Raw genomic sequence first — 16,208 nt, forward strand, 5'->3', positions numbered from 1 at the left:
CTCTCCACGAGTCCACGACGCAAACACCAAATATTACAGGGGTGGATACACCCTCTCAAAACTTAATAGGCTACAACAGATAAATGGCCCTATCATCAACTAAATAGTTTGGGTAACAACCCGAATAAAGTCAATAATCTGAAGAAATGTGAGCCATTGATTCATTAAAATACACATTGTCCAAATTCAAATTTCTCCAAAAAGAGGATACACAAGTATGCTGCAGATACATTGAACACTGTTTGGTTTATTTTCCTACTATGAACCACATCTGACAATAGTATGGCCCTTGTTCAGCTAAGCATTAGGCTATACCGAATATTATATTTAACTTGTTCAACATCACTTTCTACACTTTGCCTAAGAGTACAAGGAAATACGTGTGAAAATAATGGTGTAACCAAGTGCATGTATTCAAGTACTGTATTGTATTTACACATGATGCTACTATATACTTTTACTTCACTATATTTTTTAAGCAGATATTGAACTTTTTACTCCACTACATGTATTTTACATATGTAGTTACTTTCCAGATGTATTTGCAGTTACATTATATTCCAGTAGTAAAGTAACTCAAATAAAAAACCCCACCAAGTGCAACGTTAAAGTGATGATCACAAAAATGCACCAATAAGTTATTGTTCTTTTATTACATCTGGAGTTGGCCATTTTGCACAACAAGTACTTTTACTTATGGCACTTAAAGTATAGTATTTTAATGCAGGACTTGTAGTATTTCTTCTTTTACTTGAGTACTTCTTCCAACTCTGTATTAATGAAGTATCATTCATTTGGATGGGAACCCACTTAAGTCCCCTAACAACATAACTTCTCCCACTAAAATGCTGATTCTAGTGTTTTCAGTCTCCTTTAAAAAAAATCCGATCAGTGCTAATAGAGAGCACAGAAAGCCAATACTGAGTAAATCAATAGTTGACAGAAAAGACTAAGCCAACTGTGAATAGTGTTATTGTGACATTAGTATTATTCAGTATTTGATTTAATGCATATCACACAACTCCCTTGCAAACAAACGTTGAAGCATTCAAACATATTTAAAAGTATACTCATATTTGGCAAGTGACTGCAGTGTTAAGTGAATTCTAAAATGTAACGGCTAGCCATGCTGCCAATGTACCAATGTAGATGTTAGCTAAGAAATAACGTCTAATAACGGTTTAGCCAAACTTAAAGTTCCTTTTATCTCACAACAACTGCTCCTTAATCACAACTAACCAATAATACCAAACCATGAAAATACCCAAAGGTTTTATCATATTCTAAATGAATTAATTGATTGTCGCGTTAGCATTTTAGCTAGATTATGCTAAATCTTACCAAAGCTAGCTAAATTAGCATAGATGCTTGATGCAGATACGGCTAAAAACAAAAGTATTGTCCTCGTTATGTTTTAAACTGAAAGGTGACACTGCTCTTCTGCGATTTTTCGATTTAAAATAACAATTATTTAAAATGTTATAATTTGTATTTTTGTACATTTATGGACAATAAAACCGTTTACAAGGAAATATAGACAGCACAGCCTTACCTTGGTCCCAGGCTATTGAACAAAAACGTGTATATCATCCGGTTCATCACTTCAATGTCTAATAAAATATGAATACTATTCGAGTTATGTCAAATATAAATCACACATTGACTGAAAAACAACTTAAATATCCATTCACTAAGTAGAGTAAAGTTAACAAGCACTACAACAAGCTAAATATTAAGCTAATGTTAGCTAGCTCGTGTATGTTATTCTATGTAGCTTAAAGTGTATAAGTTATGATTAATTAGGGGCAGCTGGTTAATTATCTTGTAAAAATGTGTCTATCCTGGAGTTTGTCCCGTTTTAAAAGATAATAATATTCATATCAAAACATTCTACAATACATAAATAGAATACATGAAATAAAGCTAATGGATTGAAGTAAACTGACTGGATAAAAGGCTGTGGTCAAACAATAAAGTTTATTAAACCTTTTAATGCATTAGTAGGCCTATTTTAGTGAAATTTTGTACAACTCATTTTTATATTTAAAACATCTCATCTCACAGGCTACTTTCCAAAAAATATAAAATAAGTTGTAACACAAGCACTAAAGATTGACTTCAGACCAGGGTATTAATTAAAACAGCACAATATACTAGTTTCATATAAATAATTGTACAGAGTAATACAAGATCAAGGTTATTTTATGGTCACTGCCGAGTCCTTAATGCTAAATAAGAAAAATGTATGCTTTTTATGGTTGAGTGATAGAAGGCTGCTTTAACAAAGTAATAAAGCTCTATCATTGGGTACATACTCTGTATCATAGATTGAGAACACAAAAAGTATGCTAATGGAGTAGTTAGTTTAGTTTTTAGTAAGTATAGAGGTATATCACATATTTGAAGTGTCGGGACATGTTGGAACTGTGAAAAAGATTATTTTAGCTGCCCAATAACAGAATTACCAAAGACATTTTCTATTTGGATATGTCTTGTGTAAGGGAGTTTACCAAGGCAGGTCACCATAAATACAATTGTACTTTTTATTCTTATATTCAGGTCTCCCTTGAAAAAGATATCAATGATCTCAATGGGACCTGTTAAATAAAGGTTTGAAATGAAATGAAATAAAAAAAACACATTACTATTTCAATTGTTCACGAGAAAACTATGAGGTTTACCTTCACTAACTGTACGGAGGCTCAGTCATTGGTACATGTTTATCTATAAAGCCATGTTGGGTAAACTACCAACTTATATATGCTCTTTGATCTCACAGAGAGTGGCAAGTAGCTATTGTCTGAGATCCCAGGATGTGTTTTTATTACATATGCCAAGTGCTAGGACTGTTTTAGGTACAAAAGCTTTTATGTGCGCTGCTCCTCTAGCTTGGAATACTATGCACATGTTTTTGAAACTGAGCATTTTGGTTCCCCTGCATCATTTTAAAGCTTGGATAGATTAAATGTTATTTGATACCTGTCATTGTGAATAGGTTGCCATTTGTACACCTGTATTTATGTTGTATGATGTCCTTTTTGTTTTCTGTTGTTTTTATGTGTAACCAATGTGCTGCAGGTCTCCCTTGAAAAATAGATTGTTGATCTCAATGGGATTTTACCTGGTTAAATCAAGGCTACAAACAAACAAACATGAACAACAATAGTCAGAAAAAGCTTTGAGTAAAGAAACGTTTCAGAGGTCTGAGCCCAGGTCAGATGTGGTACTTTGCCTCTGGCGATGGAAACGAAAAGAGAAGTATCGAAAGTGTCCCATGTGAGAAAAATGAAATGCACTCTTTGTTCTTTTTGCCATTATATCACAATCTAAGATACAGGCCTTTTTTCTCTCTAACATGTCTGTAGAATGCCTTGATTTGTTTTCTACACTTTGGTGCAAAACATTTCACATAGCTCAGATTGTGAAGTGTTGTAGCTGTAATATCGAAGGAGATGGATTGTGTTCATATTTGCTTTGACTTTTTTTTAAATATGTGCAGGTTTATAGTTTTTTTAGCTTTCATTATGGGAGGCGTGTGGCGCAGTGGATAGAGCCTTGGTGTTGGGATCAGGGGTCACAGGTTCACACCCCACTGCAGTCAGCATGTCGTTGTGTCCCTGAGACACTTCACCCCAAATTTCTCCTGTGGGGATTGTCCACAGTATTGAGTATGTAAGTCGCTTTGGATAAAAGTGTCTAACATGTAATGTAATTATGTTTTCACTCCTGTTAAGTAGCCATGTGTTGTGTCCCAAATGTGTCCATGTGTGCCACACTGTCTCCTCTAACAGAGGTACAACATAGTTTATTAACACAATCAATAAAGTACAATAGGCTTCTTAAAGTAAAATGTATAATAAGCTGCATACTCTAGGTCTATAATTAGGCCTTGAGCATGAAGAAGTACTATAACTAATGCCAATAGTAGATGGCACTCATGCATAGTTGTTGCAAGATGTTTACCACACTTCATGCCGTAATGGATCCAAAGATATAGCTATATATGTAGCTCACCGTGCTTTACAGAATATAACAAAATGAAAATGCCACACAGTCACAAAAAGCAAATAGACAGTGATGCTAAAATAGGAATAATAGAAAAAACAGACCATTAAGATTAGCATACTGGCTTTTCAATGGTAATTGTTAAGTTTATATTTAGTGTTATACCACTTTTATAGTATGCTATTTATTTTGTAAACTCAATTATACGGGCTTACCAACAGTGATTCAGGATTCCTCAACATCTTTGGCAGCATCTTCCCTTATATCCAGAGTCAAACCCTACCTGGTGAATCATTTTATGGGGAAAATTGCAAAAACTAATTCAAAATCAAACTGAAACCTCAAGGTTGGAGGTTGAATTATTAGAGCATATGAGTATTTTTATTTTTTAAAAGGCCCACTTAAAGCTAAGCGGCTATCCTATTCAACCAGAACAGATTTAGATTTGGACACATGGTGAACAAATTGATTGCACATGTTGTAAAAGATCCTTTTAGAGCTATTCATAAAGAAACAAATCATTTACCCCCCAGGTTAGGCAGCATTCAATGTGTTAAATGATACAAAAATGCTCTACATATCCTCAATTCATCCTAAGATCTTAAATCAATCTAAGAAAAACACTCTACTCATTGAATGCAAAGTGGGGGAACTTAAGAAGTTCTATAAGTTATAATCCCTGGCAGCTCTTTCCTTTGGGCTCATGAGAGCTCACAACAAAAGGTGCCCACCACTATCGGCCATACACAATTAACTAAAGCACCAGCATTATTCCATTATCATAAGAATGCTGTTTGCAATGGGGGGAGAAACTCCTCGGCATTCATGAACGTTGCCCGAATAGAGCCGAGAGCTTTTATCTTCTCAATTACATGCAAGCTGCATTTATCACAGAACCTAGTGGCGTGTTTGGACACTTTTTTCGTGCATGACAAATAATTTGTTTATGCCAGTCATTTAAAATAGCCTGTTTATGATTACAAGTGTTTGGAGGGGTGATGCCGGAGATTAGAGTATGGCTCGATTCCAGTGGGATAGTAAAATGCAAACAAGATGAACAGATTAGACAGAAAAAGAATTTCCCCATCCTTGGCTGCGATTATGAATTCAGCGGACGACCTGTGCAGTAATTGTTCACCCCGCAGGAGCATGTGAATAAATGAAGACCTTACTCTGAGTTTAACATCGTTTGTGCTGCATTGCATTTATTTTGAGTGCTTCTGATGTGAAAGTGGAGATAACTGACCACAAGGTGTCAATGTTGTCAGGTTTGTGTTTTGATGTCATAGCAGCCCATTAATGTAAAAAAAAGGAGGAAAGCAGCGGGTAGAAAATGCCTGCTGGATGTCATGCTCAAATAAATCTAATTGAATGTAGCGATTTGTCTGGAGAGCAGTAATAGATGGCAGTGGAGCCATCTGCACATGTAACTACAGCCTCTGCATCAGAGCCAAAGCAATCCATGCACAGGCCTCTGTAAAACGTCCTTAAACTGCCCAGTGTAATAGTACCAGGATGAAAAGCATACATTGTGTTTTAAGCTTTCCACTTAGAAGAAAATGCTGTTTGGAAAAGGCAGAAGTGGCTGTGCAGAACGGTAATCAGAAAAAAAATTATGCAGCAGCTCCTTTTGTGGAAAAACACTCAAAACTCCAGGCTTAGATTAAATGTTGGGGCATAATGTTGGGGATGCAGACTGACCATGAAGTGTTGTGAATGTTGGCCATATTTTATTTTAACATGGATTTGTAATCCTGTCAATAAGGTTGTTTGTCTGTCTGACCTTTGTCACATAACGTTTCCTTTTAACAGATAATAGAATTACCAACGAAATGGGTTTTAACTCACGTGAACAACAGGAACCCATGGACAATTTGATCAATATCAAAAAATGGCTTATACAGTCTGGCAGCACTTATGGCGATAATTGGTAAAGCACATGTTTTTTATACTTCCCTAAGATCCAAATTGAGTAACCACTTGCGATTTTTCCAGAGAATGTTGCCACAGTTCATAATACTGCAGTGGGCCAATCACCACCCAAACTCTGGCAGTAAATAAAAACGAAAAATAAGAAAAAGTAGGGATAAAACCGACAGTTATTTTGTCGTTAAATAAATGCATGATTTATATTTGTCTGACCTTTTTTTAATATTGATTCACAGGTAAAGATTGAAGAAAATCACAGGAGAGCATGAAAGGTCACCAATGAGCAAATATCTGGATAACTGCTAGCTGTGTCCTGTCATTCTGTTAAATGTCAGAAAAGAAAAGGAAAGGCAAGAAATAGCATGAAAGGCAGAGGTGATGTCTCACTGTCAACAGAGGCAACATAACAACAGTGCTATAAGGCACTTTATGTAAAATGGCACCACTGAAGAACATTTTGGCTTCCTTTGTATTCCCCTTACAGTACAGTATCATGAAATAGTTTGAAGGCCCCAAAAATGATCTCACCACCTTCCTGGCAGGTCAAAGGTTGGGGTCAGGTCTTGGATTCAACTTCATGCTGCAAGACGTTGAAAGTATTCCTGACGTCTGTGAAGAAAATACTATTTGTAACTTATAAACTAGTATTTAATAAGCAGCTGAGATCCCCCTCAAAGAAAAATGTATTTGCACTAGGGCTGCACGATATATCGTGTCGTGACGATAATCGCGATATGCGCATGCGCGATATTCACATCGCAGGACGTGCGATGTTTTAAATGTTTTCTTTAAAAAAAAAATGTAGGACTTGCGATATTAAGTAGGCAAATTAACTCAAAACACGTCATGTTACAATTGTTTTGCTGCTTGCAACAAAAGGATAACTTGCGCAGCTCTCATGTCAGGGATACTTGAGTGAGTGACACACAGGCTCTGCATGCACAGCAAACCACCAATCACAATCAAATCTCCAAAGCAACCGGACGGTGATTAAAGGTAAAACACTGAATAAAGTAGTTTCATGTGTTTCTTCAGGGCAGTTCGCCGCTGCTAACCGAGCTAGCTCAGCTTGTTGCTCTGATAACTTAAGATCCAGACGTCCGCTACTAAAATCCTTCATCCGGTTAAATATAGTTAAAAAATACCAAGTGTATAGCATTAAAGTTCAAGAAAGGATGGTTTGCGGGAAAAAAACACGGCCTTTTCTTCAATTCCTGTATGTTTTCATATCACAATATATATCGCAGGGGGGGGGGGGGGGGGGGGGGGGGGAATCGCAATGTCAATTTTTTCCAATTTCGTTTAGCCCTAATTTGCACTTAATTATGTGGTGCACAAAATGGGTATTTGTTTTTGTTTGTTTCATTTCCTTGTCAACATGGGGAGTTTTCTAGTTACAGCATCAGCAGGATATCTCCTTCCCTATTCAAGACATGTTCTGGTTAGTACACTCCATATTGTTTTAGTTATATCTTAGTTTACTGTGTGGTGTGTCCAACACTGGTTAGGAAAAATTGAAAGCTTTAAAAAGGTCCTTATGGTAAGGGTTTGTTGTTTTGAATTAATCAGTTGATTAGTTTCTAGATGAATTGGTCAAGAAAATAATAGTGAAATATGTCCATACCAGTGTTTTAAGTACAAGATGTCTCTTAATGCTTTGTTTTGTTAGACCCAAAGATATTTCATTTCATATAAAAAGTATTACACTTCACCAGATACGTTTTATTTTTGTTGGTTGATGATTTATACACTAATCGATTTAGTCTCATACTAATGTTTGGCAGGTATATTTTTTACAATTTGTTCACTATTTTATTCAGTGCGCCTGCAAAGTTCATGGCAGGTTGATGGGAATGCCAAATAAATAGACATTTTGAAAATAGGGATGGTGCTACATGAAACATCAAGGATCCCAGTACCAAAGGAAAGGACATCTTCTTCAGCCAATAGATGTTGAGATGTTTCAGTGCTGATCCACGATGCTGGGGAAAAAATGGTGGCAGAAAATGTGGAATAATGACAAAACCTGTTGTCAGATGTTGGCATAGAAGCAGACAGGGCTCAGCATTCTTCAGTGTTTCTGCATCTGGAAACATTTTAAAACCCAAAATACACACATTTGAAGCTGCTCTGACAAACACAGAAGACTTTTTTTTGCTCTAGTCCAACAACACAAACATGTCATGTGATACATCACTGATCATGAGTTCCTTACAGAGAAAACACTCAACGTATAAAACCCATTGTATCCCTCCGATGTCAACATCCATATCTGTCTAAAATGTCACGATTTCCTAATTTTCTCCTATGGAAAGCATGTGGGAAATTCTTTAAACTAGACACGTTGCTGAGTTTTGGCCTTACATTTGTTAGTGACATCCCAGTAAGTTTGACCTTCAACCAACACATTCTAACTAATTCATACTTGAGTCAAAGTGGACCAACTTTGAGGAAATCCGCTCTATTTCTCGCCTCAGTGAGACTTTCCTTCCAATTCAAAAGCTTGGATTACAAAAAACAACATCCACTTTCAATCATTTAATAAAAGCTTGGATATAAGAAAACATTTTATACAGCAAGTGTTGTTGTATGGTGGGAAATCCTTTTTTTGGTATCCAACTGCAGTCAGAGTGAATAACTCTAACAAGGCATGTTTGGATCAGACACAACAAACAATGGTGTGCTGGTAAACTCACCCACAAAACACTCCATCTTCTTTCACTGCAGTTGCCAAAAAAACACTTTTACAAATATATATATAGATTTGCTTTCAATATCTCAAACATGTATATAAATAGACGTTGATTAAAGATCTGGGCGTTATGACAAAGTGCAAAAAAAGGAAGGGGGAGGCTTTAAAAGAAACTGTTATACCTCCATCAAGTTCAAAATATACAACTGCTCTGAAATCCACTGAAAACTGTCTTAATTTTAGCTGCAACAGTGACTGTAACTTCCTATTTGTATTACTATAAACAGTAGGTCAGGTTGGGAAGTCCCAACAATCCTTTCAGCACTAAGATCATCAGCTTTGATCCATAAAAAAACCTCACTAAATTCCACACTTAACCATGGTTGTATCCTTTAAACAAACATAAACAATAGTTATACTAGTACATATGTTGGTATGTATATCAGAGAAAATGATTATTGTAATTGTAGGCATGTTAAAGGGATAGTTCGGATATTTTGAAGTGGTTTTATATGAGGTGTTGCCATGGCAGTAGAAGGACATATTTAAGCCACCTTTAGGAAGAGCCAACGTTAAAAGAAAATCAATATAGTTTAAGTGTTCTCTATATATTATTCAGACCTTTCTTAAGGGGAACTCGAGTCGTAATCTACGCTCTCTGCAAAGACACCAGGCTACATGGACAAAAACATTTTAGCTCGCAAATCTGCTAATATACCACTTCCTTGATTTTGTACGTGTAATTGAGTGACTCGGGTGATACGGAGTTACCCTTTAAAACACTGAAGTCATACAATAACACATCAAATACAATTCTGGGAGATAAAATGAGTGTTTTTGTGAATGGAGTAAGGTGGCTTTGAGGAGAGTAGAGATAACACCTTCAGCTCCCCGCAGGAAAAGTCTGTCTCACAGCAAGGGGAAGCAATGGAAATATCCAAAATTGGTCATACACTTAAATTGAAATATAGTTTTTTTTGTGGGACTATCTTTTGGATGGCTTAAATATATTTTGCTGCCATTCTTGTTTTTCCTGTCCTCTTCTACAAACACTGACTTTGGATAAAAACCTCATACAACCCCACTTCAAATCATCAGAACTCTCCCTTTCACAGATTAACTGTACATTGCGAGCACCCGGACAAACCATGTGTGTGTAGATAAGAACAATCGCTATGAATGAAATCAAAATGCTCTCAGTTACGCCACCTTTATCAGCAATACAACATGAAGACAGGATACATTTTTAGACACATTGTGGCATCCATCATACCAAGAAAAGAGAAATCCTCACATGTTTCTTTAGCTATACACCGACTTAAAGTGACAACCTCATAATATAATCATATTTTAGCATCTTTGGACTTAAGTTGTGGTAGTGAGCTCCTTTGGAAAATGTTTCGTACACCTAATGCTGAATTAAAATACATGTAAGGAAGCCTTTCTGAAAGGTAACTGAAAGCATTTTGACCAATCGATCCTGGAAGATTAAGATGGTTTCAAAGTGTAATAACTATTGTTTTGAGCATTGGAAGATTTATGAGAAAGGGTGGAACCACAGGCCAACATGAATGCGGGGTCCTTTATATGAAAATACTAACCAAAGTAATAGCATATGTCAGATACAGATTTATGGAAATAAAAAGAGCAACCGAGTAAACGTCCTCTCCTGATAGAGGCTGTGGCTGTCCTATATTAGGATTGCATACTTCTTTTATGCAGGTTTGAATGTGTTAACACTACAGAAGTGACAACCTTGGCAGGCGTACTTGAGTTGAGTGCGCTGTTGATGGATCTTTGGGTAAATGGAGGAGCTGTTAAATGCTAATTAAAACAAAAAGTGAAAAATGTGCAGGGACTGGCAAAACAACTCCTTATAAAATAGGAAAATTCAATTGTCAATCAGACTTTGCAAAGTTGCAGTATGGCTGACATCTGTTTGTGAATTACTGTATCAAAAAGAGTTTTTACGGTAGACTCTCCCAAGTCAAATTTGTTTGAATTGATACATTTTTTGTCTAATATTTCCGCCTATTATTGTGAAAAAGCCTCAGTTATTATAACATACTGAATACAGATACTTACATTTGGAAGGACAGACACAGCCCACACAGTTAAAGTCCATATTTAGCCGTTTGATTATTAATTCATATTCATTTAAAAACGTGCAACTAACAAACTCTTCAATATTTTGAGAAACCAGGCTGATCATTATCAATATCATTAAACACATATTTAGTTGGAGGAAAACATCTTTGTATGGCTCATATTCGGTAAAAGGGGACGATAATTAATAAATATAAAAATAATAAACAGATATGTACACATTTTCCACAATATGAACTATCATAATACTTTCAACATTTCTTCAAAATGCCATAGAAATGATTCTTTGCTTTTCCCGTAGCTCGGCACCTCGAGGGCGAGTTAGAAAACAAACATAACTTAAGAACGATAAATTATTGTACAAAAAAAAATAGATCCAACACCGTAGGCTTCATTCCTTTTTTTGGATGCAAGTCCTGACACACAGACAGGAGTTTGTGTTTCTTGCAAAACGAGAACGAAGACGAAATAAATCGGATCTCTTCCTAGATCTCGTCCTATATTGAAATACAGTGTCGCTTCCTTCCCTTGTGTTCAGGTCCGTGGTGGAGATAATGGAGGAAGGGAGAGAGGGGCAGTAAGAGCACTTTGAGCACAGCAATGCTGGGAGGGATGGGGGAGATAGGGGGGTGAGGAAAGAGAGAGCATTTCAGAGATGTTGACAGAGATGTTCGATGTAACGAGTTAAGGTGGCATAGATGACCGCTGAGGCCTACAGTAATCGTGTCAGTAGGTCCTTCAGCTTTAACCCGAAAAACAATCACTTACCTTGTCAGCTGAGTAAGAATAAAAGTCTCCCTAAAACTTGTACAGTGTGTAAATTCTGTCTGAAAATTCCCTTTCCATTTCTGGATCCCACTGTATTGTTCTGAATGCATGTCAGTGATCCATGTTTTAAAAAAAAGGTGGATAGGTGAAAGCGAACCGCCGGCAAACACTCCTGCGTCCCGGTGAGTGAACTGAGCTGTGATTGGATGAATGGGGGTGACATCACCGGTCTGATTGGTGCCGTCAGGGGAAGAGTGGTGAGGTCAAAGGTCACAAACGGTGGTGGTCTGCACAGCTGCCGGGGAGCAGGTTTCTGTCAGTGATGCATCTTGGCCTGCAGGGAGGGGACAGAGACCAATGAGCTGGCTGTTATTTGTTATTGTTCAAAGGTGGCTTTAATGCGTGGAAAGCAACTTCTAACACTTTTGAAACTACACATAAAACTTAAAACACACATTTAACTTGCCTTTAAACTGGATTTCTTACTGGGGCTGTGTTTGTTTTGCAACTATTGATATTAGGGCTGCCCATGTTGTGTATCTATCTTTTATATATCATCATGTATACCACAAATACAATAGTTTGGGGTCACATGTAAACTTGTCTAATGGTTCCCTGACTTTAGAAAGAGTTCGAAAAAACAACTCTTGACACTTAAATATTTTACGAGAGGTAAAAAGAGAGAGGAAAGAGAAAAATACATCCCTGATTGTGACTACATTTGTCCTTTTGAATTCAGAATGCACAGAAAAGGAGTGATGATTTGTTTTTTAAAGAACTGACGATAATATATACAGATCTTTCTTTCTTTTCTTTTTTCGTAGCCTTATATATTTTAAAACCTAGACTGCAGACATTTTAAAAACGCTAAGAATCTATGCTATCAGCTAAGTGCTAAAGTGAGATTTCCTTTATTGTCAAACTGTAAAAGTGTTTTTACTGCTGATTGTAGATCAGGGGTCGGCCACCATTGGCACACTAGGAATAAGTGGAATAAGTGTGCAAAAATATTTAAATTGTATTTTCGGATCCTGAACGAGGCCGCCGCCAGAGCGCGTCTCCCCGTTACAGAAGGAAGCCATGCACGCAACGCCGCTCTCTTTAACTCCAGCCGACTTGCTGCTGCTTTCCTCCGTGGTGAAGCGATCAGGGGTGCAGAAGTGCTGCCGGAGCGCGCCCGCACTTCACAAATTGCAGTACCCATAAGGAGCCGTACAAATGCCGCAGTCTTTTCGTGGCTGTGTGTTTAGTTGAAAGCCCAGTGGCGATCTGCTCATCTCTCACATGCTACACAGGGGCGGACTGGCCCTGTGTGTTCTGGAGAATCACAGGATGGACGGCCATCATTATTATCATGCCGTTCAAACCAATTATTAAAATGTGTTTAAACGTGTTTAATCTGACAGGTGAAAGGGGTCCACACACTGCTTCCCTGCAGCGAGGCCCCCCCCCCCTCCTGTTGACAGTTCACGAGCGCGTCCAGATTCTATGTTTGCAGCTAAGTGCTAAAGTGAGATTTCCTTTATTGTCAAACTGTTCATTTGTTTTTTCTGTTGATTGTAGATCAACATCTGTATCGTCTATGTAACGGTGCTGTAAATATAGACTCTCCAATAGAAATCAGAGCCTCTCACACCACCTTCCTCTCCTAATGGTGTCAAATAAAGATGTCCGCCCCCTACCTGTCTCGGGGACTCGGGCCCTGAGGCCAGAATTCCCACGCTGTCGCTCCCAAAGAGGCTCTCCATCCCCCCCGGTCTGCTCAGCTTGCTGGCCTTTGCTTTGAAGGAGCTGGGACTCCTCCTCTTCCTGCCCTCTGCCCCCCCGACATAAGGCAAGGGTCCGGAAGGGGGAGCAGGAGGGTGAGGGGGGGCGGAGGGTGACTCCCTGCTGGGGGAGTCGGGTACACTGCCTAGTTCACCACTGGAGACCAGAGGGAAAACTGCCATTAATCAATTCTGCAGTAAAACCATCACAGCACGTTTTACAGCGCTGTAAATATTTTAATATGAAAACTAAACACCTGTCGACACACAGCTGACAGGTGTTTACACAGAGCTTTGCTTTGAATAAAACACCCTCATGGGCTTCCATACATACGGTTGGATTATGTAATTATATATAATTCACTTATTTGTATTGTCTTCATGTGGTCCCTTGAGGATTTAAATGTAACTTAAACCTGCAATTCTCTACTAACTGAAATGTAAATTGTGAAGTGTATTCAATGTTTTCACTTGATAGGCTGGTCAAGCATAATGTACACTGCCTTCTATTCTGTATAGAGAGGTGAAGTCCCTCCCCTTCCGGTGGACCTCCATGGGACCTTATTTCGGAAAAAATATGTATTGAAGTCAATGGAGAGAGAAAGATTATCTTTCCATCCCGTTTGAATTGTGCCACGAATTACACATATGGTGTTTGTCAATTTAAAAGATAATTTTGCAATTCAAAAAAATTCAAATGTGTTGTAAAACTGTGAAGTAACACTTTTTGTGTGAAACCGCTCAATGAACTACATCTCCCATCTCGCACCACACCAAGATGCCCGTCACGTTGGCACATTTCACTTTTTTCTTTCAGAATGAGGCGGAAAGTATTAAAAGAGGTGAAAATCACTCCAAGTCTGGGCACGTTGAGAGCTGTACATACACACAAGGGGAGTTAGTCGGTTCAGTGAGAGCCAGCATGCGGGACCGGGATTCTGGGATTTGTAGTTGCGTATTTTTCATAGTCTTATATTTCAACAGTTTTACGACAAACTGTGACTTCTCTTTTACATGGAAATTATTTTTTTAATTGACAAACATCATGTGTGTAATTCGTGGCACAATTCAAACGGGATCCAAAGATACGTTTTCTCTCTCCATTGACTTCAATGCATACTTTTTCCAAAATAAGGTCCCACGAGTCGGAAGTAGATGGGCGGGACTTAGCCACTCTATATATTTATATTTCTCATTCGATATTAAACTCTATATCCTTCATGTACTGTATATATTGAATATGTTGCATATATGTTTATCTTTACTGTTGTATTTGTATTCAATTGTATTTGCCTGTAATGCCTTATTTAGGCTGATGTGACGAAACAATGTCCCAAATTGGGATCGATATAATACAGTCTTGCACTAATGTACATTTTCACCGATTTTGAAGTGACTGTTATTTTGTATATATTGATTGTTGTGCTTTTATGTATGTCTTAATGTGTGCAAATGTATACATGTGTCTCGTGATTAACATATTTTTATATATATTTGTATTTTTGACAGTATTTCGATCTCTCTGCTTGTTCACACAAACTGAAAGATTGAGAATAAAGTTGACTTTGACTTTGATATCTTATGTCTATGCTCATGCTAAGCGTTGCACCCACCTGCTGTGTGAGTTGTAGCTTTCCGACCCGTCGTCTCTGGAGAGCCAGTCCTCCCCTCCGCTCCACATCCCCCCCCGACCGAGTCCCTTCTTCCTCCCAGCTGCAGACGCCCCTGAACTTTGTAACGTTGGATGATGGCTGCTGCCGTTCCTCCTCAGATTATCCACAGTGGGGAAAAAGGAGGAGGCGTTTTTCCTCCTCTTAGCTCCAGAGTCCTCCGTGTCTTTGGATGAGCGGGGGGGGGGCTTTATGCGTGCCGTTACGGGCTCTGACGGGAGCGACTCGGAGGCTGAGCGCTCCGACTGTGGACGCAGACGGAGGGATGTGGGAGAGGGAGGAGAGGGGAGGAAGAGGGACGGAGGAGGGAGACGGCTGTGAAGAGACGGGGGAGGAGAGGGAGAGGAGGCTCTCAGGAGCGGGAGGCACCTTCCTGAAACTGGAGGAGGACACACCAATAAAGCTGAGCATTCACAACATAAATAATAAGGTAATGAGACTTAGATCCTAAACGTTAATCAATGTGTGGGATTTTATTTAACATTTGATTTCTGTTTTATGCATTTCCAGCTAATCACGCATCTTTTTCTCATGATTTTGTCTAAAAACATAAATGATTCCTTTCCCTATTCTTGTTTCATGATTCCTTTACAAACACATCTTTTCCCTTTTTGTATCTGTGTTGCTCTCCCTGATGCCCTTTACCTTAAATTAACTGGCTTTTTAAAATTTCATTTACAAAAAACACTGCGCAGTAGGGCTGCACGATATTGAAAAAAACTGACATTGCGATATTTTTTTTCCCTGCGATATATATTGCGTTTTTTTTAACTATATTTAACCGGATGAAGGATTTTAGTCACGGACGCCTGGATCTTAACTGGTTGACTCATCATACCTTAAGTCATGATCTAACATGTCATGATAATGCAGGTTGCTTACCCTCAAATAAGGGGGTTCATCTGTGAAGAAGAGAAGAACCTTTTTGGATCCAAAATAGTTCCAGATGGCAGATGTTGCTTTTCTTTTTGGAAGTAAATCTTTATTCTCGCCGGTATTGTCCTCCTGTGCTTCGCTCATTTTTTACCGGTGTTTTGATGGTCTGAAAACTAGCGGGTGTTATGGAAATAATTGTCATAGACGCCAAGATGTGACATACAGGACAAACCTTGATGTCTGTTTACCTCCTTTAAGGACACAGGCTGCTTAGCCAATAATGTTATTGTTCCCATTCTGTGACCGGTCAATACTGGGTCACAGATGGTCTGTGTTGTGGGTACACTGGGACACTTCCTTCTCTGTATTTGTGGACTCCAAGGTGAAATCTTCGAG

General features: G+C 38.3%; 1 protein-coding gene across 1 annotated transcript in view; it reads right to left on the bottom strand.

Moving 5' to 3' along the window:
* Positions 1 to 8,459: 8,459 nt before the first annotated feature.
* The window catches only part of atxn7l1 (ataxin 7-like 1), a 51,660-nt gene continuing 43,911 nt past the window's right edge, over positions 8,460 to 16,208 (bottom strand). The window contains 4 exon segments of the mRNA XM_034236776.1: positions 8,460 to 11,834; positions 13,183 to 13,423; positions 14,880 to 15,109; positions 15,111 to 15,315. Of these exon segments, the coding sequence (XP_034092667.1) occupies positions 11,817 to 11,834; positions 13,183 to 13,423; positions 14,880 to 15,109; positions 15,111 to 15,315 (694 nt within the window). The 3' untranslated portion in view covers positions 8,460 to 11,816.

The sequence above is a fragment of the Gymnodraco acuticeps genome, unplaced genomic scaffold (assembly GCF_902827175.1).
Source record: "Gymnodraco acuticeps unplaced genomic scaffold, fGymAcu1.1, whole genome shotgun sequence".
Classification (NCBI taxonomy): Eukaryota; Metazoa; Chordata; class Actinopteri; order Perciformes; family Bathydraconidae; genus Gymnodraco; species Gymnodraco acuticeps.